The sequence below is a fragment of the Barbus barbus genome (genome assembly GCF_936440315.1).
Source record: "Barbus barbus genome assembly, chromosome: 39".
Taxonomy (NCBI): domain Eukaryota; kingdom Metazoa; phylum Chordata; class Actinopteri; order Cypriniformes; family Cyprinidae; genus Barbus; species Barbus barbus.
In genome coordinates this window covers 20,091,331-20,116,789 of record NC_136717.1, presented here as the reverse complement: position 1 = coordinate 20,116,789, position 25,459 = coordinate 20,091,331, and the positions used below count along the sequence as shown (strand labels likewise).

The 25,459-nt window shown below is 38.8% G+C and overlaps 1 protein-coding gene across 1 annotated transcript; it reads left to right on the top strand.

Annotated features, from left to right (window-relative positions):
• Nucleotides 1–4,776: 4,776 nt before the first annotated feature.
• LOC306858236 (synaptotagmin-10-like) lies at nt 4,777–21,817 on the top strand. The gene is made up of 7 exons (XM_079398667.1): nt 4,777–5,065; nt 6,659–7,139; nt 11,020–11,581; nt 15,161–15,281; nt 17,291–17,462; nt 18,153–18,282; nt 18,853–21,817. The coding sequence occupies exons 1-7, from the start codon at nt 4,879–4,881 to the stop codon at nt 18,922–18,924; spliced, it is 1,725 nt and encodes a 574-aa protein (XP_079254793.1). The 5' UTR covers nt 4,777–4,878; the 3' UTR covers nt 18,925–21,817.
• The last annotated feature ends 3,642 nt before the right edge of the window (nt 21,818–25,459 follow it).

Below are 25,459 nucleotides of genomic sequence, written 5' to 3'. Positions count from 1 at the left end.
ATCCAAGAGTACACACAGTAGTGTGTGTACACCCGGAGCAGTGGGAAGCCATTGCTGCGGTGCCCGGGGAGCAGTTGGAGGTTCGGTGACTTGCTCAAGGGTCTCACCTCAGTTGTGGTATTGAGAGGTGGAGAGAGTGTTGGTTATTCACTCCCCCACCTACAATCCCTGCCGGACCTGAGACTCGAACTCAAGACCTTCGAGTTACAAGTCCAACTCTCTATCCATTAGGCCACGACTGCCCTAAGATGGACTAATGAAACAGAGCGGGATTTACAAGCCTGTTTCTCTCTCACTGATTGTACTGTTTTTGAAAATGCTGCCAATGATCTGGATGAGCTCACAGAGACTGTAACATCTTATATCAGTTTCTGCAAGGATATGTGCATTCCTACCAGGACTCATTTAGCCTATAACAATGACAAAACACGGTTCACTGCAAAACTCAGACAGTTCCGTCAGGCCAAAGAAGATGCTTACAGAAAGGGGGATAAAGTCTTGTATAAACAGGCCAAATACACACTGGAAAAGGAGATCAGAGTGGCAAAGAGGAATTATTCTGACAAGCTAAGGAACAAATTCTCTTCCAGTGATCCTGCTTTAGTGTGGAAAGGTATGAAAGATATAACCAGTTACAAGTCACCATCCCCCAGCGCTCTGGAGAATCAACAATTGGCAGACGATTTGAATGACTTTTACTGTAGGTTTGAAAAAAACAACCCACACCCGCCCTGAACACCTCTCCACACAACCATTAAGACCTGCAGCAACCCCCCTCTCCCCCACACCTACAATTCAAATCAGTGAAGATGATGTGTACCAGGTCTTCAGAAAGAACAAAAGAAGGAAAGCACCAGGCTCAGACGGTGTGTCACCAGCCTGCCTAAAAACCTGTACTGATCAGCTGGCCCCCATCTTCACACAGATCTTCAACAGATCACTGGAGCTGTACGAAGTCCCCTCTTGCTTCAAACGCTCCACCATCATCCCCATCCCAAAGAAACCCAAAATTACTGGACTTAATGACTACAGACCTGTGGCTCTAATGTCTGTGGCCATGAAATCATTTGAAAGACTGGTTTTGGCTTATCTGAAGGACATCACTGGACCCTTACTGGACCCCCTGTAGTTTGCTTACAGAGCAAACAGGTCTGTGGATGATGCTGTCAATATGGGACTGCACTTCATCCTGCAGCATCTGGACAGACCAGGGGCTTATGTGAGGATCCTGTTTGTGGCCTTCAGCTCCGCTTTTAACACCATCATCACGGACACCCTTCAGAATAAACTATCTCAGCTCTCCGTCCCCACCTCTGTCTGTCAGTGGATCACCAGCTTCCAGATAGACAGTCAGCAGCTAGTATAGCTTGGTAAATCGTAAATGGCAAAAAAGCTAGTACAGCACTCGTACAATCAGCACTGGAGCTCCTCAGCTCTCCTCACATCTAAAGACCCCTCTGTCAAGCTCCTGAAGTTTGCAGATGACACGACACTGATCGGCCTCATTCAGGATGGTGACGAGTCTGCTTACAGACAGGAGGTTAAGGAGCTGGCTGTATGGTGCAGTCTTAACAACCTGGAGCTGAACATGCTCAAAACTGTGGAGATGATCGTGGACTTCAGGAGAAACCCCCCTGCACTCCCCCCACTCACCATCATGAACAGCACTGTAACAACAGTGGAGTCATTCAGATTCCTGGGCACCACCATCTCTCAGGACCTGAAGTGGGACAATCACATTGACTCTATTGTGAAAAAGGCCCAGCAGAGGTTGTACTTCCTGATGAACGTTGCGCCGTTGGCGGCGATGATGATCCCGCTGCCCAGGACGGCGATGATGGTCCCGTCCAGCCCGCCTGAGTTCCCGCTGGTCCCGTCCAGCCCGCCTGAGTTCCCGCTTGTCCCGTCCAGCCCGCCTGAGTTCCCGCTTGTCCCGTCCAGCCCGCCTGAGTTCCCGCTGGTCCCGTCCAGCCCACCTGAGTTCCCGCTGGTCCCGTCCAGCCCACCTGAGTTCCCGCTGGTCCCGTCCAGCCCACCTGAGTTCCCGCTGGTCTCGCCCAGCTCTCCTTCGTCTCCGCTGGTTCCGTCCAGCTCCGCGCTGCAAGAGCGCCCTCGAGAATCCAGTTCTCAAGCAACGGCCAGAAGTGCCGATCCTGAACCCCGAGAATCCAGTTCTCAAGCCACGGCCAGGAGTGCCGTTCCCGATCCTCAAGTGTCCATGCTGCAAGAGCGCCCTCAAGTGCCCGCTCCTCCAGAGCGCCCTCATGTGCCCGTTCCTCCAGAGCGCCCCCAAGAGCCCTCTCCTCCTGAGCGTTCCCATGAACCTGCTCCTCCAGTATGGCCGCCAGAGGGGAACGTTCCCAAAGATATTTGGGGGGGGGGGGGCATATAGCCTCAGTCTGTGTGGCCAGGCCAAAGGCCAAGGCCACAAAGCTCCCTGATCCACCATGGCCTCCCGTGTCTCCTGATCCGCCATGGCCTCCCGTGTCTCCTGATCCGCCATGGCATGCTGAGTCTCCTGATCCACCTTGGCATGCCGAGTCTCCTGATCTGCCCTGGAGGCTTCCCTGTCCTGTCCTGACCCTGCTCCAGCCTCCAGGACGCCCGCCCCCCCTCACCAATGTTACTATTACGGTGCGGGATGCACATTCCGGGAAGGGGAGATACTGTAACGTATCTGTTTCTGTTTAGTTTCCTTTTTACCCATATTTGGTTCTTCCTGTTTTAATTTGTGTCCTAGTTCTGTTAATTAATTATCGTCATCACCTGTGTTCTATTAATTACCTTGTTTTCTCGTTTGTTCCTCTCCTTTATAAGTCGTCAGTTCTGCCCTTATGTTTTGTCTGATCTTGAGTTAACATATTGTCAAATGTGTGTTGATGCTGCTTATTAAAGCTTACTCTTTTGTTTATACTTTCGTCAAGCGCCTTTATGTCTACAACCACAGACTCGTTACACCTGTACACACATAATTTTGTATTATTCTTTATTATCTGTGTCCTGTCCTGTTGCTGTCTCTCTGTTGCACAATGGAGCTTCTGTCACTAAAACAAATTCCTCGTATGTGTAAATATACTTGGCCAACAAAGCTCATTCTGATTCTGATTCTATGCTGATATGAGAAACATGTTTGCAAGTGCTGCATTTATTACATTGACTATGCACAGTAACATTCATCTGAACTTTATCCAGCACAAGAGTGGCTCTTAGCTGTAAGCACAGCCTATTATAATTGCTTTTCAGCACCATGGACAGCCCCTATTGCTAGCACACTGAGGAGACTTCACGAGTGAATAACATGCCACTTAACCCTGGGAGTAAGTACTGTTTGATGACAATCTTTTTCACGGTTGTCATTCTTGGAAAGAGGCATTCCCAGCACATGGTGCACACACACCTTTACGAAACCAGGTCACGTTTTTCCTTGCATTACACTGTTATCTTGCTCAACAAATGGAATAGGAAAGAACGTGGTCACATCCAAATAGAACAGAAGCAAGACTCAAGGATGCATTAACTGCAAATAACTGTTGTTTAGCTTAACCAATTGGAAAACTGTTTGATTATTTTCGTTTATCCCCCTACACCACCACCCCCTCCAATGGAAACATAATCCTCTCTTAATGTTAAAAATTAAATACGTTAAAAATAGTAATAATAATAATAAATAGACTGTACAGACATCTTTAATTATTGTCATTAATTCATAATATATTTTTATAATAATTCTGACCCATGCTGGGTCAGTCAGTGTTTGAGTTAACCCACAAACTTGTTCTGTGTCAACTCTGCCTGTATAAATCACCCAGGCAAAACTATGCGTATCTGTTTAGTATGAGACAAGTGCATTTTCTGAAGCCAATGGTCTCGCAGGGCAAAGCCACATACACATGGGTCTGCATGAGGATGATGCCTCAAACTGCTCCCCAGTTTGCATTTGGTTGTCAAGGAGATTGCCAGACTCTATGAGCAACCCTGAGCCAAGCACATAGCGTTCTCTTATTCATCAGACATGCATTTCCAGACCTCTTTTGTTCTATTAAACACAATGTCTCCTCATATTTTACTCGTTTTGTACATCTGACAACACATGTTTACATTTGGAAACTCATTTTATTAATAATGGAATGATTTGTTAAAAAAAAAAAATACTTTCAACAAACTATTACATAAGACTTTATGAAAGAACTTTAAAGAAAAGCATGATGTGAGGTACAGTTAATAATCACTTAAATTTAATTTACAATTGCCAAAAACAATGAAACTGCAAAAAGCCATAGCAATCATTAATCGTATATTCTTTTATATCATATATACATATATTTTTGTATACATTATATATTTGTTTTATGAGCAAATAAATAAATAAATATCTCATGTATATATACTGTAATGTAATGTTTATTTAATGAATAATGTACTATATTCTTTATTCATTCTTTATTATTTATTTATTTCAGGAAAGTAATTTAAAGTGGTCATACTTCACATATATTCGTTTATATACTGCTTTGCATCTTCATCTTAAGTTTGAAAGCTAGGACAACACTTCGAAATTACTATAAGCAATATTATATACAATGTTATGTGTTGACAGCTCTTTGTCTTTTTGCGAAGAAGCAACTATATGTTCTATTGGAAGAACTTATTTTTATTATTTAAATAATGAGAACGTAATGTATATTTGTGCCCAGTTTATGATCCTCCCTCTCTAGACAACGCGTGTCTCCTATTGGGCAGTGTAGAAATGCCCCTACAGTGTTCCACAGCGCCAAAGAATCTGGTGCGCCTTTGCGCGGAGGACATGGACTTGGACGCACCAATCTCTTTCCATTCCCTTACGCATCAGCTGCACTCAGCAGCTCACATGGTGCCCCAATGAATCCTCGTCCTCACGCATCGTCCAACATACAATGGATTAACAGGAAAGACATGAATGTCCGCACAGAGGACGGCATCAGCCTGTGCCAAAGGGCTCTCCAAATAGTGACGGAGCTGTGCCTCGCCGGGCACGTCGACCGGGAGAAATGCGCAGATATATTTCCACTGGAGAGCAACATACCAGGTAAAGGAAATTCAGGTAAATTGAACTTAAACAATGTTATCCTCTCACAAACATATTTTCCAGGAACTTTGGTTAGCGAGTTAACGAGACTATTTCTAAGCACGAGTGCGCGGAGTTAGTACTGAAAGTTGGAAAAGTTCGTTCACGGGCATAGAAACATAATTATATTCATAAGATTACCTGAAATCAGCCATTAGACTGGCAGACGGTTCCACTTGTTGATTATCAGTGCGCAACAAGTGTGAAATTGGCAACTCAGTTCGTTGTCTATCAGTTTATTTCACTGGGAAGGTACAAGGTATACGCTACAATGTACATCTTTGTATCCTATTTCCCATAAATGGTACATATTAGTACATTATAAGTGTATATTAGTACCTAAAACGTACATATTAGTATACATTTTGAAAAGGTACCGCCACAGTTTTTGTACCTTTTGTTCTGACAGTGTACAATTACGCGCCAGACGTTGCGTGAAAAACTCGCGAGTTTCTTGATAAAACGTAGTAAAAACATTTCTGTACCGCACGTGAATAATGCACATAAACTTGCATGTTTCAATGTTTGTAATTTAATTTGTTGGTGACAAATGAAAGTAGTTTTTACAACTTATCCCTGTGCAAAGTACCACAGTACCACACTACTAGGGTGAGTAACACAAATACAAACCATAAACGTTTTGTGGATAAATTTATTGTAACAATCTTGGTCAATATGTTTGCTTTAGCTCTGTAGTCCAGAGCAAATCAAAATGAAATGCAGAACTACAAGGTACAGCTTACAGCTCACAAAACCTCAGACAGTACAGAATGTGCTGTACTGCAAACACTAATGTGGGTATATAATGTGGGTATATATATATATATATAATTAAATTGCCGCATCAGAAGCCAGAAATCAAATTACATGACGGGATGCTGATGCAAATGATATCAATATATTTTTATACTCATATTCCTACATTTTGAGTGGCCTTAGAAGGGTAGTGGTCATGAATGAGAGTGAGCCCATCCCTGTATCTAATTTCTAATTGGTTAGTAGGCTAGTAGCACCATTAGCAGTATGGTGGTAAAACTCATTCCATGATACAGCAATCAACTATAATTATGTGTTCCATTGTGCATTGCATTAAGCAGCTGAAACTCTTGCACCTGTTGGACACACTTGAAGGTTCAACAGTGCCACTCATTTAGAGACCTTTTAGCATCTTAAATTGACATTGCAAGATATTTTACATTTTTAAATCAAGGCTTATTAGTGTCTATGAAAGGACTTTTTTAATCTTTGGTTGCTTGGACCACCAAAATGGGGAGCAAAATGACTGCTGATCTCTGCTTTACTAAACAAGCACATTTCAGTCTTCTTTTTCTTATACCTTGCCCTCTCTTTCTTTTCTTTTTCTCTCTCCCTCTTTCTCCTGTTTGTCTGTCATGCATCATTTATTACTACTGGTGCTCTGTCTGTCTCCGTCTGGTGTTCATTTATCTCTTTCTCCCATCCTCGTCTCTTTTCTCCTTCACCTTCTGTTCTTTATGATCTCCTCAACACACTCTGCTTCCAATCTTTTCTCTCTCTTCCTCTTGTTGCCTGTAGACATCTCTGTAAGTCTCCTAGCTGTGGTCGTAGGTTTCTGTGGGCTCGCCCTTTTGGTAGTCTCTCTCTTTGTCTTTTGGAAGCTGTGCTGGCCCATTTGGAGAAGCAAGGCACTCTCGTCCAATGCTGACAGCTGCCCGCTGGGGGTGCTGTCCGAGGCCCCCCCATCCCCAGCCCCGGCCCTGGCCCCGGCCCCACCTCCGATGTCTCGTTCTGTTTCTCCTCATTCTGAGACTAAGGCAATTGGAACTGTGGGAAGGCAGCCGTCGCACATCCAGCACGAGGATGAGGAGGATAAGAAGAGGAAGGTACCAGAAGTGAAGGTCAACGGCCGCAGCTCAGTTAAGATTCTGGAGGCGGCCATGAAGATCAGCCAGACATCGCCAGACATCCCTGCCGAGGTGCAGCAGGCCCTGCGTGACCGTCTGAGCAAGCAGGCCAAAATCCAGAGGCAGACCACTGAACCTACCTCATCCTCCAGGTGATACACACATCTGAATGCCAATTACACGATAAACTACAATACATGGAGATCTACTTTTGATGCCCGATTGCACATTGAAGGACACTACAGAAGAGGGTTAATCATTTCATTATTGCCACTTGAGTAAATAACTCATATAAGGATTAGAAAACAGAACATATACTTGGTGTAATTGAGCAGATATGCTTATAAAGGGGTGCATTTACTGAATGATAAACACATACTGAATGATTTTTGATCAGTGTGTGACTTTGAATACAGCAAATGAGGCAGCAGCTGTTTTTTCATTTATGAGATATCCACATTTATGCATTTCATGGCTGCCTTCCAGCTAGAAATAAAACAATCCGAGCCAAAGCACAGCTACTAAGTAGATTAAGCCAGCTGTATACAGCATTTTAAATATATATATACACACACAAATCACATACACACACATACACACGCGCACACGCACACACACACAGTATTTTCTATTACTGAACATCTAATACAACAAAAATTTTAAATAACATAATGATAAAATAATTTGCATAATTATTAGTAAAATTAATTATATTAATAAAAAATATATACTACATATATAGTATACAATATACGTCCAAATAAAAGGAATTATGGAATCAAATTTATTATCACAACTCTTATTTTCACGTATTCACCCTGTTGACAGGCATGTCTCGTTGTTGCTACATACGCCCATTAATCACTACAGTTCAACAATCAGAGCCCTAGAGTCACGTTGCCATGGCAACAGCATTAAATGACCCCAGCAATTAAACAATCAGCTCTTCTTCTTTTTGTTTCATGCGGCACCGTGTTTAAAGAAAGCAGGGATGTAATTAGTGTTGCCACGCAATAGCGCTGACATGCTGCAACTGTTTGTCCGACTGGGGCAGTGAGGAACAGCTGTGCTTGGTTCCTCATGGAATCCATTATTGCCAAGCCACAGAACTGTCATTAAAAACTTCAACATGGTGTAACATATAAGGTGTCCTCATAAATCGCACATTGATGCAGTGCATGAAAAGGCCAGGTGAAGTTACTTAAAGGTCATTGTGAAAGACTGTTTGGCTTGACTTGGGTTGACACATTTCTTCTGTCATTTCTTAAATATTAACTTCTCTGGAGTACATTGCTTCGAGTTTCACTTCCAAAATTAAAATAAGAATACATAAATAGGCAAATTCAGCATGCCTTGGGATAATGGCAAACCAGCTTCAAATGACTTTAAAATAGGCTAAATGTGAGGCTAGCTTCTTTGAAATGGTCATTTCATGGTATAGGTTGATCACTAAAGTGAACAGAATATGCTTTGGAGAAGCTAGTTAATATATTTCTGATGAGTTAATGCACTATTGTTTTAAATCATTTAGTTTTCGGGGAAGAAACTTAAGATATATATAACTGCTATTATTATATAACTTCTTATTGTTTTACAATGCCTCAAGTGAAGATTTCTATTCAGCCACAACCCATTAAGTGCAGTAATAAATTTTATTATTTTTTACACATACCAAGCAAAAATATCCATTAAATGCTTTTAGTATCTAAGCTGGAATTCAGTTCTGTTTCTATAGTGCTATAGTTAAAGGGGTCGTGAACTGCCTCTGTTTTTTATTTTGTACTGTTCTCTGAGGTCCACTTATATTATTATCAAGATTTTTACATCAAAAACTTCATCATTTATTAGTAATAAGCTATTTTCTGTTCTGTTTTTAACCACTTTCATCAGAACGCTATGTTTGAATAGGTGTGGCAGATTGTAGACTCGGAAGTAAACACCCATTGCTGTGATTGGCTAACATTTGTGTGTTTGACAGTCTGTCAGTGATCAGCAATAGGTAGCCCACGGGCCAAAACTGGCCCCCCAGCAATAATATCTGGCCCACACCTGCAGCCAGATTATTTTGATAGAGGCTGGTTCTGAAATAGATCTGTCATGACAGCAACATTTTCTCACACCGCCAAACAAATGTGGCAGTTGAATGTAGAAATAAGACTTGAATATTTCCACCTCCTCGACAGTCGCTTATATGGGAGAGGAAAAATACAAATTGAAATCTGGATCTGGCTCACAGGCTCATTCATTATGGTTGACAAGATGTTTCAGAAACACTGGATTTCAAAAGAAGTGCTCTTCAAAACATCAGAAGACAGCAGTTAATTACTCTTTATTTCTTAAATTTATCATTGCATTGTGCTGGGATGTTTGTGCAAATTGCAAGGGATAATGTGCAGCAAACGTGCAGGTGACAGACAAGAGATTGACAAAATAGAGCGAGAAAGAGAAGTTGACTGATTATGAGATCAGGCGAGAAAAATGGCAGAAACAATTGTGTGGAAACACAAAAAAAGGACAAATTTGGTAAACATTATGATTAATACACTGCCCTCCAAAAGTTTGGAAACACCCCTGGCAAAGTGTGGTTTTGGACGATATCAGCATAAATCCTTATCATTTTTTGGTGCAAATACATTAAAGTAACTTGTCATTATCATTGAAAACCAGCAATAAAACATAATAATGGCAATATATACATGTCAAAGTCAGACATGCCCCTTTGCAGCTGTGATGCCTGGTTACTGGTTTAAACTTGGCCCAGGTTTTTAAAAGATTTTTGGGTCAGCACACCTTAATAGCTTCAACAATTTATTGCCAATTCAAAGTCAGTGTTTGAATAAACTGTAATAACTGCTAATGGTAGATATTTTTATGAATCGAAATCCCTTATCAGTGCAAAATTATCACAAATTAAAAAGGATTCATGCCAATATTGTCCAAAACCCCACTTTTCTAGGGTGTTTCAAAACTTTTGGAGGGCAGTGTATATCACAAGTTTGTTAAATGATAAAATCCATCACTTTTTGTATCATGCTGTCATTGTCATATGTTTGTTGTCATCGTCTTAAAAGTGCTAGTTGCTAGGAAACACCAAGGATAAGTAGAGAACTATGATTTCCTCATAGGAGTTAAGATGAGTGCTGAAAATAGGTTTTATATAGTAAAAAGATCAAGGCCTAACTATTGTGATAAAATCTTGTGAAGTCTAGAATATAAAAGTTGCTAAACATTAAATCAAGGCATTTGAAGAGACACATGCGTTACTAAAGTGCTTGTTTTCCAGTGCTAGGGAGTAATTAACTAAAAGGAACCTTGCTACTAAAATATAGTTTACTCAAAAATGAAATTTTACATCACTTGTTCACCAATGGATCCTCTGCAGTGAATGGGTGCCGTCAGAATGAGAGTCCAAACAGCTGATGAAAACATCATCACAATAATCCACAAGTAATCTACACGACTCCAGTACATCGATTAACATCTTGTGCAGCAAAAATCTGTTTTTGCAATAAACAAATCCTATTTAAATCCTATTATAATCCTATTTGCAATAAACAAATTCATCGTTATGATGTTTTTAACTTTCTTCCATCCATAATATTGCTTTTTCTATTGAAAAAGTCATCTTGACTGAATCAGGAGAAAAATATGCACAGATTAAGCACTGTTTACAAGCAAAAACAGTTCAAAACAAATATGATAGTGCATTTTTATGTGACAGGACAACATGGGATGGTCTGTTTCACTGGAGAAAGCGTCCAATGGATATTTTGGCCAGAGACAATGGTTTAAAGTGAAAATGCATTAATAGAATTGTTTATTACAAACATTCAGCGTTTCACTTCACAAATGGTTAACTGATGGACTTGAGTTGACATTATTGCATTGTTTTCATCAGCTGTTAGAACTTTCATTCTGATGGCACCCATTTACAGCAGAAGATCCAATATAGCCTACCAAAATATTTAGTAACTGACATATTTAAAAGGAAATGTTTTAGCAAGTAGCAATAAAGTTCTTCTCTTTTCATAGGCACAATTCTTTCCGCCGACACTTGCCGCGGCAGATGAATGTGACCAGTGTGGACTTCCCCATGGACACTCTACCTGTGCGCCAGTCTTCTGCAGTCAGTATCGGTCGTCTCAAACCTGAGCTGTACAAGCAGAAGTCTGTAGACTCTGAAGAGGGTGCCAAGGAGATGGTAGAGACGTGCGGTAAGCTGAGCTTTGCTCTCAGCTACGACTATGAGGAACAAGCTCTTGTAGTTCGCATTCTAAAGGCCCTGGACCTGCCCGCCAAAGACTTCACAGGCACCTCCGACCCCTACGTGAAGATCTACCTGCTTCCGGAGCGCAAAAAGAAGTTTCAGACGAGGGTCCACCGCAAGACACTCAACCCCATGTTTGACGAGACGTTCCGCTTCCCTGTGGAGTACAGTGAGCTGTGCAATCGCAAGTTGCACTTCAGCGTGTACGACTTTGACCGCTTTACGAGTCATGACATGATCGGAGAGGTGGTGGCTGATAACCTGTTTGAGCTGTCTGACCTATCACGTGAAGCTGTGGTTTGGAAGGACATCCTTGTAGCCACTACAGTAAGTACAGTGCTTACAGAAAAGCAAAGGTCATAACTAGTACTTTCCTCAGATACCTCAATGAAACCAGATTTCTGGTAGGTTTGAATTTTTCAATTCAATTTAAACCGCGGGTAGCAAACAGGATGCAGAATTTAAATGTGTGTGTTGGGAAGTCAAATTTAAATGAATTGAAACGTAAAGAAATTAATCAGTAATTTAACTTTTTACTGAAACCACAGTTTGTCTAGATTTTGTTGAATATTGGTTGGACAAAGATTTGTTTAAAAGATAAACGAATGAATGAACGAACAGTATAAGGACAACCATATTCACAGTATTCACTATCCGGTCACATACCTCTGCTTCAATCAAACAGAGCTCAAAGGAAATCTGACTGCACAAATGTGAAGGTCTCATTAAAGGATAGATTGATCTGTTATGTAAAGCCAGGTGTCGGGGAGGGCTCATCTCCAAACTGACTCACCCTTTCAGGGCACCCACTTACCCCTTCCAAAAATAGATCCAATTGCCAGTTTCCAAAGCCCCAGGAAGTATGATTATCAAGCCAGAGCCTTCAAACGACAGCCATGACAAATCCAACAGGTGTGGAATTGAGTTTGTCCTACCGTCCCACTGACTGCAGAGTACAATAAGAAATGTTACCGGCAGTCCATTTTTAGGACAAAAGAACCTAAGCAATTTCCTCCATACAATTTTTTTTAGGTTGGTTCCTTAGTCAGATTGGGCCTCATGATAATGAAGCCCACTTATTACGCCTCAGTTAATATATCAGAGCTTATGTAACTGCATCAGTCATGCTGTTTATGAGGCTTTTTAAGGACAGCTCTTCATAAAGAGATAGTTCACCCCAAAATGAAAATTCGGCCATCATTTACTTACCCTCATGCCATTCAAAATCTGAATGACTTTCTTACCTCTGCAGAACTCAGAATATAGTTCAAAGAATGTTACAATTGTTTTTGTTTATATAATTATTATACCAGTCAATGGGATCCAAAACAACCCAGTGGGCCCCACTGACTTTAACTCTATGGACTGCAACACAAGACATTTTTCAAAATATCCTCTTTTGTATTTCACATATAAAGTCATACAGGATTTGAGCGACATGAGGGTGAGTAAATTATATTATTTTAATTATTGAACGAACTATCACTTTAATAGATAGCACTATGAAAGTTTTTAGCCTTATGAAAAGCATATAATAGATATCTGAAGAACAAGTTGTAAAGGTTGGGTAAAGAAAAAAGGTTTGGGTACTAAGTTCAGAATCTATGATTTCTCCCAGCACCTGAAACATTAAACCCTAGTTTAAGTGGTAATATCCACACAGGTTTAACCTTATATTATATATTACTACATATATACTGACTTGTTAAACTGCTAGATGATCTGTAGAGGTGAAAGGCATCGTTTGTCACACTCATCTCACTTACAGTGAGTGACTCAGAAGCATTTAACAATGACGTCCCACTGCCTTCCAGCTTCAAAGACAAAGTGAATGGTAACAGCGTTTCATTTTGTTCACCACAGAGAGAATCTGTGGCGAGTCATTCCTGTTTGGGAAACACAATCTCCTCCTCCTACTTTTTTGACAAATCAGTCTCTTTCAGGCTCACTAATTTCCTGATTGTGTTGTTTTAAGCTTATTTATTCATTTTCCTGTTTGCTTGACAGGGATGCGCATTTCGCATCACTTCTGTTGTGTTTTGCTAACATTTGGATCACTCTCATGCTATTTACTTCTCATTCTCTTCACTATTGCTTTGCCTCGTAGCTACAATACAAAAGTATTGATGGTTAGTGTTTCGACTTCTTGCGCTCTGTTATGAGAGTATCACAACTGCCCTTTAGGGACAAAAACTGACTCTCAGAACCAAACCAGCTGCTCTTAGGCCCCCGACTGCAGAAAGAAGCTAGTAACTCTCAATTCCTAAAATAGTAGGAGCCATAGATTGCAGCCTTGCTCCGTTACACTTCCGACTGCACATTGAAATCCTCTATTTTATCTTAAGCTGATGTTTAAAGGTCTAATTTTGAAGAACATTGCTACTGTGAAACAAGGCCATTCAGATCTGGAGGAGAGGAAGTTGGCCAGTCAAAACAGGAAGGATTTGTGAATTGTTTTGGACACGAACGCTGATAGGATACATGACTCTAGAACTAGCCCGTGGCTTTCTATATTCAACAGTTGTGGTGTGGATAACAAGAGCAGTCGGAGGAGGGGATAGGATGTGACAGAAAGGGTTTTGACGTCATATTACAACAGAGGAGGTACCACATCTGTTTGATATATAATCTGTGTTGATCTTGTCAATTACGGACAACGGTGTTTGTTAACAAATGGCTTTTTTTTTTTTAATAATGAAGAACGTATAAGGAAATGTGCATCATGATAATGACAATTAAAATGTACAGTACTGCTGCCAAACAATATCACAAGAACACCTCCAGATATTAAGGCACTGATTTTTTTTAAAGGAGGAAAATTATAGAAAAAACATGATCTTTTTCAAATAGTCGGGATTCACTTGCCCATTAAATTATACATGCTTAAACAGTAAATTATACATGCTTAATTAACATAAAATGTTTGAATATTTGATTACATTTTTGCACTTTCTTGGTAACTAAACCAATAGCATGGTATTAAGAAACTGCATTGCTTTGGAAGGCTGGAAAATAGGCATATGGTACACCTGAAATCTAAACACAGTACAACAGTGGTTACATATGTATGTTTCTTCCTATTATGCAATTGGTTTTTAATCCAATAAAGTAATCTTTACTTGGAGAGATTAATCACTATCTTTAGCTGCCTTTGAAAGAATAATGGCTGTCTTATCCCAGTAGTGAGAGGCTGTAAATACCAAAATACACACTGGCCTTTTAGAATAATCTTTACCGCCTCTGCAAAGCTAATAAAGGTCAGGGAAGCTAGATTTGTCTCATTCAAAACTGAGTTATTTAACTGCACTAAAACCAGCCACCCAAACTATACATCCACACACACAAAAACAGCCGTTATGAAAGTCTTAAAGTCTTCCTGGAAAAAGCTTGCTTTCTTAGAAGAGTCAAATTTCTTTACACAACTATGTAGTTGTTTCTGAGTCACTGAGTTTTTTTCCCCCTTAAGTTTTTACAGACATATCCTCTCTCTAGAGTTAATATAGAATAGGGATTTGCTTAAAACTGATGAGCAAACATTAGTCAAATATCTCCCAAAGCTATGTTGTTGTCGGTGAGGCAAATACAAGTCTATTTGGAGAGTCAGTCAATAAGGATTTTGTTTGCAGTCGCATCAAGTGCTCTCTAGAGAGACTCTTAAATGAAAAATCATCTTACAATATATGCTGAAGATCCTGCAGATCATTTAATCAATAATTTGTAATGCTATTTTAGGACACTGATGTGCAGACATTGCTTCAGCCATCTCTTGGCATCCAACAATCAACTTGTTTGCTATCGGCTGCACAAGTTTTCTTCTCAATTTCTTTCTTTCTTTCTTTCTTTCTTTCTTTCTTTCTTTCTTTCTTTCTTTCTTTCTTTCTTTCTTTCTTTCTTTCTTTCTTTCAGGAGAGTGTTGATCTGGGTGAAATTATGTATTCCCTTTGCTATCTTCCCACGGCTGGACGCATGACCCTCACCGTCATCAAGTGTCGCAATCTGAAAGCCATGGACATAACTGGCTACTCTGGTCAGTGTTAACCCTCATGTTCTGTCCCTCACAATTTTACCATCTTTATGCTCAAGTTTAGCTCCAGCCTGCCCCAAAACACTTGCTTGAAAGTTTCCAGTAATCCAAAAGTTTACTTTGATTAGTTTTGTTTAATTAGGATTTGAGTTAAAGGGGACATCAGATTTTCCCATTTTCTACAAGTCGATATGATACTTGAAGAGGGGTCATCGGATGCAAAATTCACTTTTACATGTTGTTTGAACTGAAATGTGTCTTGGCAGTGTGTGTACACAACCACCCTATAATGATAAAAATCCACCCAGTGTTTTTTTTTTAAAAATCCTAATAAATGATAACCCCTTTCTCAAATCATTCTCAGATTCTTGGATGTGTGACGTCACACATATCCAGGCCCCTTCCACGAATTTTGATTGACACTGGTGTTTTACCTTAGACCTGCCCTGAGTGAGCTGTAAAGAGTCCGCCATTGTTTTGATGCCGGAGCAGGTGTAGACAAGAATGGCTCCTAAGCGACTGAAGTGATCTGTTGTTGGATGTAATAATGAACATAGCAGTCGTCATTTACTGCCGACATCTGAGCCGCTGAAGATGCAGTTATAGACTTTTCATTAAGACCCTAAAGAATTATATCAACTTGTGGAAATGGGCATCCCATGACCCCGTTAATGAAAAGTCTATAACATACTTTAGTTAAAATTTCTCAATGGTAGTGTAAAACAACACCTATTTTATCTAGTCAAAAACAGCTCTGTTCACAGCAACCCATTTCGGTGCATGTCCCTTTAAATGCTAATGAGCTCTGCTCACCCCACGTCTCTCTTTCATGGGGTGACAAGCAGTTCTCTGAGACTGTAAACTTTAGTGCATTCATTGCGGAACTTGCTAACTAGCACATTATTAGGAAAGGCGATTCTTCTGTAGGTGAAGCTGGATCACGAATGATTCGCACGAACATAGAAACATTTAGGTAGATTGGGGGGTGCATTTCCTTCAGAAACAAAAGTAATCCACTGGCTCAGAAGTCAGGAGTGCTATTCTCATTATTACATCCAACAACAAACACCTCAGTCACTTAGGAGATAATCTTGTCTACCCCTGCTCTGGTGTCGAAACAATGGCGGAGTGTTTACAGCTCACTCAGGGTGGGTCAATGCTAAAACGGCCGTGTCAGTCAACAATCGTGGTGGGAGGGGCCTTGGCCTGTGTGACATACATCTGGCCAAAATCTGAGAAAGGCTTGATCTGAGAAAGTGCTAATGGGGATTTAAAAAAAAGCACTGGGTGAATTTTTGTCATTATAGGGTAGTTGTGTACACACACTGGCAACACACATTGTAAAAGTGAATTTTGCATCTGATCTCCCCTTTAAATTCTGCATGCTAATTTCCCTCCAGGAACAGGATTAGACACCACTTGGACACTCAAATGACAGTGAAAATAATAGTAGGAACCAATTTTGAACCAATATTCTCCTTTTTATTTTTATAGACAGAAATTGTTGAAACCTTAAATGCCATTTGTATCACAATGTAGACATGCACTAAAAAATGTCACTGGTATCCAATAAATTAAGGTTCTAAATACAAAAATGTATTGTAGAAAAATATAATAAAATAAATCCCATTCGCAGAAGCTTCCTTCTACAGTAAATTAGTAGAATTATGTGAAAATTAACTGCATTTTGTTTATGCCTAGGGTCTCTGCAAACCCAAAATTATATAAAATTTTTCATTTGATGCATGTTATTAAGTTAAACTATTGTTTATGTATGAGTTCTCATGAGAGCGGGAAAAGCCATCAACCAGAAACATCAATGCTAAGCATGTTTTGTGAGATATTAAAATGCCTGTGGGCTCTTTGTCATATCGCAAGCAGAACGTCTTAAGACAGCTAAAAAGGAAAAAAAAAAAAAGTATAATGCTATGTTCTTCTATGTGGAAAAACCTTTATATTCATGTTTCAGATTCGAAAAGCTCCAAACACATTCACTTTGCTTCTTTCCACAGATCCATATGTTAAAGTCTCCCTCATATGTGATGGTCGGAGATTGAAGAAGCGGAAGACTACAACCAAAAAGAACACACTCAACCCTGTCTATAACGAGGCCATCATTTTCGACATCCCACCTGAGAATGTAGAGCAGGTCAGCCTGTCCATCACGGTGATGGATTATGACAGGTCAGTCCCTGCTCCTTAAGATCATTTTAAAACAATAACCAAACAAATTTATAGCATGCTGAAGATAAATTATTCTGACATGATGATAATGATGATGATGGTTATATTATTAAGTCAGATAGCATGCTAGCAAACCACTCATGCTTGGCGACTGTTACTGAAATATTTGTAACAAACATCTTAATGGAGATCTTTCAGTCTGGTCTTATAAAACTCTGCTGTGCACATCTATTAAATCAGAAAGCTATGCTGTAATTAAGGGCAGATTATGCTATCAAAACATCGCTCAACTGACATAATGACTCCAAACAAGGCAGGGCAAGACAAGGCAAGGCTGACACAGACAGGAACACCGGGGAGTAACGAGTAGACCAGACGATATCAAACTGAACAGACAGGACTATAAATACTCAGGATAATCACACAAACACAGCTCAACAGAATAAACTAATAATCACATTAAACAAGGACAGGAAACAAACCAAATAAGGAAACATGAGGCAGGAACACATGACACACACGACAGAGGACTGACATGATCAAGTATGATCGCTATTATTTCTATTGGTTTCCTTAGTCTTTTTATCTGGATCAAAAATGCACATCCTTTCTGTCATTAATTGTGTTGGAAACCACTGGTCACTGCAAACGGTTTCTGAAACAAAGTCTTATGTTCTGTTTCGCTTTTAGAGTTGGACACAATGAAGTGATAGGGGTATGCAGGGCAGGGCCAGATGTGGAGGGTCTTGGGAGGGACCACTGGAATGAGATGCTAGCTTATCCACGCAAGCCCATCACCCACTGGCATGCACTTTGTGAGGTGAGAAACTAGAAAATTGAGCAGAAAGCTGGACCCAGCTTGCACTTACACTTGCTCAATAGCAAAGTTGTTACATTACGTAGTTTTTATGCCATGCAAAATGTAAACATTCGGATTTGCGGGATTTATTGATTAATGTTGTTCTGCAGATTTATCATTAGCAAATTTGGTCAAAATTGTGAGTATTTTTTCAATACCAAACTAATTATGAAAAACTATTTATATATTTTCACTGGGCCCAATGTTATCTTTTTAATATCTTTTTACACATTAATATTATGTTTTTACACATATGTTGCTAAAAAATACATCTAAAAACAAATATTTTACGGTGGGACCAGTACAAATGTTGACAGGGTGGTAAAAATGTGAACTAGTGATGAAAAATATCCATAGTATTGAGCCCTGGAAGGTAAGATGGAGGAGTCAAAACGATGACAACTTTATGCAACAGTGTTATGTAGATTGAGCCTTGATTATTGCTTTGGGCTTATAACAATGAAGTGTATTTAAGTCTAACAAGTCCTAAACTACTCTGTTGTGATATTTTGGGATCATCTGTCCCTGCAGTGGCCTGGAAGAGCATCCAGTTTTGAGAGTCAAGGATCATGTCCATCCCCAAAACCCCCACAGACCCCATAACACCCTGGAGTCCACACAAATCTAACTGCAAAACACATTTGGTTTGTATAATTAATAGGGTATATTTTTCTCTAGTTGTAGATTGTTGCATTTTTATTTGGAAAAGAACTAAACATTACTGGTATCCCTGCTACAGACACAATCAAGTTTCCAATTCTCGCAGTTTCTTTGACATTTTGCTGGTGCTGAGTTTATGAGCTCCTAAAACAATAATTTTCAGGTCACTTTGAAGCTGACAGTGAAATAATGTGAAGCCTCTTGCTGTTTGACAGTATAATGATGACATGTCATTTTACAGACACAGTGCTTATCATTTCATATTCTTGAACATTTCAAATACATATTCTCCTGTCTGGTGAAAACATCTGACAAATCTGATGCAGGGTTAGGGGAGCGAAAAAAGAGGTGTTTGAATATGAAATCAAGACTTGTTTGGTATGCAAAACATTCATACAATCATGTGATCAAATGGAGATGTCAACATAGTTACAATTATTTATAAAGCCTCTGTCTTTCTTTATATAAAGAAGACTTTATAATTGATATAAAACAACACATCTTTAAATCAGTGACAATGAGATGCAAAAATATACAACTTTGTGTTTTATCCATTTGAGACAGGATGGATATCCCATCTTTCATCATGATTCTGAGAGGCATTATGAAGGAGAAAGCATTTTCAAATCATGTTTACTGTACATCCAAACTGAATCTACGAACTGATTCATTTGCTTATTAACTGATGTTTCTAAAGACTCTTTCTTTGAATAAAACTGTTGTAGCATACTGATTTAAAGGTATTACAATTTAATTGGATTACATTAACATTTAATGCTCATCATACTTGAACGTCTTAAAGTTGGTAAATAAATGGAACATATTATAATAATTCAGCTTTAAAATAATATATGTATATAGGATAAGAAGCTTCATGAAGGTATTGATGGATAAATCTAGGATATACAAAAAGCACAGAAATATAGCAAGCAGAAGTCACTAAAAGTTACTTAAGATCTAACTTAAGATCTAACATATCAAAATGTTATTATAATTAGGCATTTTTTAAAAACAGATTTCATTTTTCTTAGGTAGCATGTGCTGAAAATTATGGTCAAAAGGAAATTTCACAGTAGCCAAATGATGTAGCGTGTTTTATTGTAATTGTTTTTGAAGGAAAAAAAGAAAAAAACCCAGTTTTTGAAAAACCTCAATGTTTGAAAAACTAGACAAGTAAAGGAACTTTTAATGGTGCCTGGCACTCTCAGAGCGATCCCGCTGTTGGAAAGTTGTGTGTAATTCAGTTAAGCTGCTTATAAATGATTCCATCAGGTGAATATTAGCCAAATCTACTATATGCAGATCCATCTTCAGATGACATTCAAAAGGAAATCAATGTTGACATGTCATTAACGATTTCAAAAATGGATGAGCTTTCTTTAGCGGTGGAGGTGGGGGGTGTTGGTCAAGAATGAATTGGTTCGAGGTAAAATCATTATTTTCAAAGAATCAATAACATCTAAAGCAATTCAAATGATTGAAACATTTTTCTGCAAAAAGAGAGGTGAGGCACTGCCAACCACACAAACTTTAGGTACAATTCATGGAACAATTGCTCAGTGGTAATTTAAAATGGATGGACAATAGAGAAGCCTTGATTTACTTTTCATTTGAGTGAATTTTGTCTGTTGATTAGTATCCGTGTGGTTGAGTTTTGTTATGTCAGGGAATTAGTATTCATTGTGTGAAATCATCCAGCATCTATTCAGTCAGTATGCAAATAATATGGTACATCATGGTAATTGCACACCTAGGGCCTCATTTATAAAATGTTGTGCAGAAACCATCCTAAATTTGATCTTACGTTCATCTCTCACAGAAAACGCACGTACGCCTCTCTTTCAGATGTGAAATCTATGAATAACAAATGATCTTGAACTTGATCACGCAACTGAATGGTTTCAGCTCTCTGCCTAGTAAACGACTCCTAATTAATGTCATTAACATATAAAAGATCACCAGTCATCATCCATATCCTTTCATTTAGAACAGCGAGCTGGAAGAACAGCTTACATTTCCAAAAACCTGCAGTACTCCGACAAGAAAAAGTGTTCAGAAAATCTGCTCAGACTCTGACGTGACGCTAGGCACACAAATACGAGCTTTCGTGGATATAAGCGTACACACACTCTTAAGATCAAATCTGTGCATACGCACACTTTATAAACGAGGCTCCTAATGTTTTAAAGCTGGACCCTCACGATTGAGTTTTCTGGTGTGTCCATTAAGTAATAATGCAATCATGGCAATTACACAAACGGCTGTGTACTGTTAACTTTAATTTGCACGAGACAGTGCTTCTGCCCCAGAGCTCGGTCGGTGTGATAGAACAAAGATAAAGAATTCTTGTAGCATGCTGATACCAGTACATTTGATATTGTTTAGAAATCTATTATTTCTGAGAGGTATTATTTTTTATTTCATTTAACTTTGCCAGTGTTGGCATGTGTGTATACTTGAGGATTTCATCGAATTGTTATGTTGTTAAAGTGCATTTCTATGGATCGTTTGGTGATTGGTTTGTACTATGGGCTTGTGATCTTGAAAAACTTTATACACAGTTTGCATATATTGTGTAATGGCTTCTAAAAATTGTACAACTGATTAGCACTCAACTTTCTGAGATGACTTCTTGTTCTTGCTATTGATGAACTGCTTCTCAGTGATTCTTTGTCATACTTGCACAGGACAACTAAAATGATCGCTATACATGTTGTTATGATGTGTACAGTTTGTGATAACTTTTGTAAGAAAAAAAACAAATGCACTAAATATTTGAAATATGATTTTACTGGATGTTTCAAATGTATTTTAACTAAATAAATTCTGAATTGTCAAAGCGTATTTTACAATTACTCATAGTTATTCGTAGCTTTTAGAGTCAATTTTAAAAGAAATCAAGACAGATTTCAGTTTATGATAATAGTCTATTATAGAATATTCTATTATATTCCTTATAGAATAATTTTCAACTCAAAATGTACACAGACACATTCCACATTTGAAACATTTCACATTTGCCAATTTCAGAAAAGGCAACTATGGGTGAAGTAGAAAACGGTACATTAAGAATGGTACCGTATCTTCTGAGAAATGATGGACGTCTTTTAGATAGCAGCAACTGAGTGAGAGCTCTGTACGCTGCGCTGTACCAATTTTTCAGACAATTTACTTAATGGCGTCACACTGTTCAGATGTAATTAGGCTTTCTCTGATGTTTAATAATTAATGACACAGACAGAGTGGGAAAGAGAGCAAGAGCAGGACAAAGAAAGACCTCAAGCCTATTAAGGAAATGAAAGGCAAGAAATGTCAGCGGTTTGTTAAAGTGCCTCATATTTAATCATCTTTAAGTGAAAAATGCTTTTAAATTATGCTGAAAAGGCCCTATTTGGTCTCTTATTTTACTGGAATCACTATACAATTATATATTACAAAAAAAAATCTCAAAATGTAATTGCTTTAAAGAAGCAGCTGTGAACAATTCATGTTAAGATACATGTGTTTGACCCACATCGAGGCTGCATTTATCAAAAAAACAGAGCCAAACGTCTAAAAGAGAAGATAGAGGCACTAGTGAGATGATGCACGTATTGAAGAATAAAAACATGCTTAACACAAAAGGAGATGCTGCTGAATGAGGCGCTGCTTTCTATCTTACCTCTGAGCATCGGACTGCTAAAAGGTGCCTCGTTAAAAGCTTGGTGCTCCTAAGAAAGCCTTGATCAGGCTGACAGGCAACTGCCATTTCCTTCATCTCTGCGGATATCAAAGAGTCCTCTGCCTCAGTGGTTTGCAATCTCCTCAGACTGCTGGGGAAAGAGATGGCAGACAACCAATTGGTTCTAATGTTGAGCTTACATCTTGTTATCATGAGCTATGAACTGCCGAGGGCCTACATTCCAGAGGCAAGTTCGTTTAACACATTTAAGCTGTTTTTTGGCCAGATAAGTGGAGCAGGACTGAGTGAGCCAGTCATTATTGCAAAATAAACCCTGATACAGTGAGCAAGAGAGGATTTGTATCCCAAATGACTTTGTTATGTGAAAATGTACACACAAATGTTTTTAAACAACTTCCACTTAGAAATGTTACAAATAATTACAAAGAACTGGCGAGAAACGCTTAAAATAAAACACGAAGCAGGAAGGCTGAAATAATATTTTCTTTAAAACATAGGCTACTCCAATATTTTTTGTTTTATTTACAACCTTTTTATTATTAGTTTATTATACAAGAAAAAACAGCATGCCATTTACTGTCAGAGTCAAATGTGTAGTTTAGCATTATTAGGCTATACAAAAAAATATGTCACGATTGACCAATTAGAGTCAAGTATTCCAGAGAACATTTGATTCTTTAATAAAAGTACAACAGTGGAACAATTTTCAAGAAAAATAAATCTTAAGTAATTTTCCGTATTTATTTTTTTCACAGGTTTTACCCCGTGATTTTTTTTAAAGCACCCCTATTATGGGTTACGAAAGGTTAAAATTTTGGTATTGCAATGTCAAAAAAATAATTATATTTTCTCATAATATGCATTTATTTTTACCTTATTTGCTCAACGACTTCCAAACGATTCCTTCAACCATTCATTTTGCCAAACCCCTCCTTTGCGTGACACTAATCTGCAGTGATTGGTCGATTTCCCCAGATCTGAGCACGCAACAAGTGGTTAATGTTCCATTTTGACGTCAACTTGAAACGGCTTGGGATTCGTTTTAAAAACGACTCGTTTCAATGATTCAGAGTCGACTCTTTCTTTTGAGAGACAACTTATACGGTGCACTTTCAGATTTAAAACTTTGCAGGATGTTTTCATTCACTTAGAGCTGTGTTACACACTGCATGAAAGCTGATTTTCAACAATCTATAATAGGGGCACTTTAAGGTTTGAAGGAAATTTAATTTTTCCTTTTTAATGGACTATAATGCATGATAATCCAATGTTTTTCTTCTTTTGTTACAAGAAAACATCGGATTCAGCATTATTTGGTTCCTTTAGTATCACTTTGAGCTTTTAGCTCCATGAACATCATCCTCAAGCACACTACAGACACTAAGAAATCTTGGTTTTCATTATTCTACAACACAATGCATGTTTGGAAATGTAGACAGATATGTCTGATAGACCCCTCCAGACTGAAAATAGCACATCGCTGCTCAATAAAACCAACAATAAATGAAAAACAAGCAAGTCTCCATCAATTATTCTAACAGCAATCAGGAATAAAGCATGAGAGAAAGAGTTTCAGGCTACTGTCATTTCAATGCCCCCCTGGCTTCCATTATACAGAAATGATTGGACATCTGAGTGGCTAAAGCCTGCATGCTGTTTGCATGTTATGAAATCTACAGTGCATTTAGTCTCCTTAGATAGAGGCTGCAGGGCCAGTGTGTGTGAATGTGTTCACCTTGTCAGTTTAATTATTGAACTGTCACTCATAACAAGGCAACAAGGGTCCATGTATATCCCCTCGGGCTGACATCTGACATGCTCTCCATTCTAGCCATTTCTGGAGACTAACACAAGACGTAACGAAAGCATGATGATTGTGAACAACGTGCTTTCCTGATGTCTGAGAAACTAGCATCGAGTGAACATGATAATGGGAATTTTCATCATATAAAACATCTAACTCTTTTCTTATTATTCTGTTTGAAAGGCATTCTTCACCCAAACATGAAAATTGTCATAATGAATGTTTTTTTTTTTTTTTTTTTGTCCATATGATGAAAATGGACCAGTGTTATTTTAGTATTATTATTTTAGTAGGATTCAGTAGCATCACATTATAGGCGGTTGTAGACAACTACACTGGTTTGGTTTAGGTATAATAAGGACTTCTCACCAATGTCCTCAAAACTGAAGTCAAAATAACAAAACCTTTGTGATATGCTTGTCTGCACAATTTGTTTGTCAGACTGTGCATTTTTAGAGCAAGAAATAACAGCCTCAGTCCTAATTGATACGATTAGTTGAGCTGACCTAAAGACCTGAAGCCACACAAATGTCCATTGCAACTTTCTGTTGATCTCAAATGGTTTGGGTTTCTAATTCTTGTCATGTATACTCCACTTTGCATTTTTCCTTTTTACTTGCACATGTAGCCTCTTTCTGTAAACATTTAGAGCTCGGTTTGAGTGAATCCTCGCACAAGATTTTAGCAGACAGCATTTTAGCTCTGCTGAAAACCAATCCTGTCTTGTATCTGTCACTCTGTCTGTCTATGAATTTGTATTAGCGCTATCCTGATCAGTGTGAGCCAGAGGTTATTCTGTGATATATGAGTGTTGTCATGTTGAGGGGATGTAGTGGACAGGGTGCTCATCTCTTCATTATGACGGTCATCACAATCACCCTGCAATGCTTCACAGACATTGTGGTTCATGGCTCGATCACGAAGCTGCCAAGCACAGATTATTTTAATGCTGAAAATCAACGAAAAATTGTGGATTGAATAATAAGCGGGAG

What these genes read in the sequence shown, in the direction of transcription:
- LOC306858236 (XM_079398667.1), top strand. Translation starts at nt 4,879, where the DNA reads ATGAATCCTCGTCCTCACGCATCGTCCAACATACAATGGATTAACAGG. An exon ending in GAACCTACCTCATCCTCCAG is followed by an intron (nt 7,140 to 11,019) that starts GTGATACACACA and finishes CTCTTTTCATAG; the next exon opens with GCACAATTCTTTCCGCCGAC. An exon ending in GGACATAACTGGCTACTCTG is followed by an intron (nt 15,282 to 17,290) that starts GTCAGTGTTAAC and finishes TTCTTTCCACAG; the next exon opens with ATCCATATGTTAAAGTCTCC.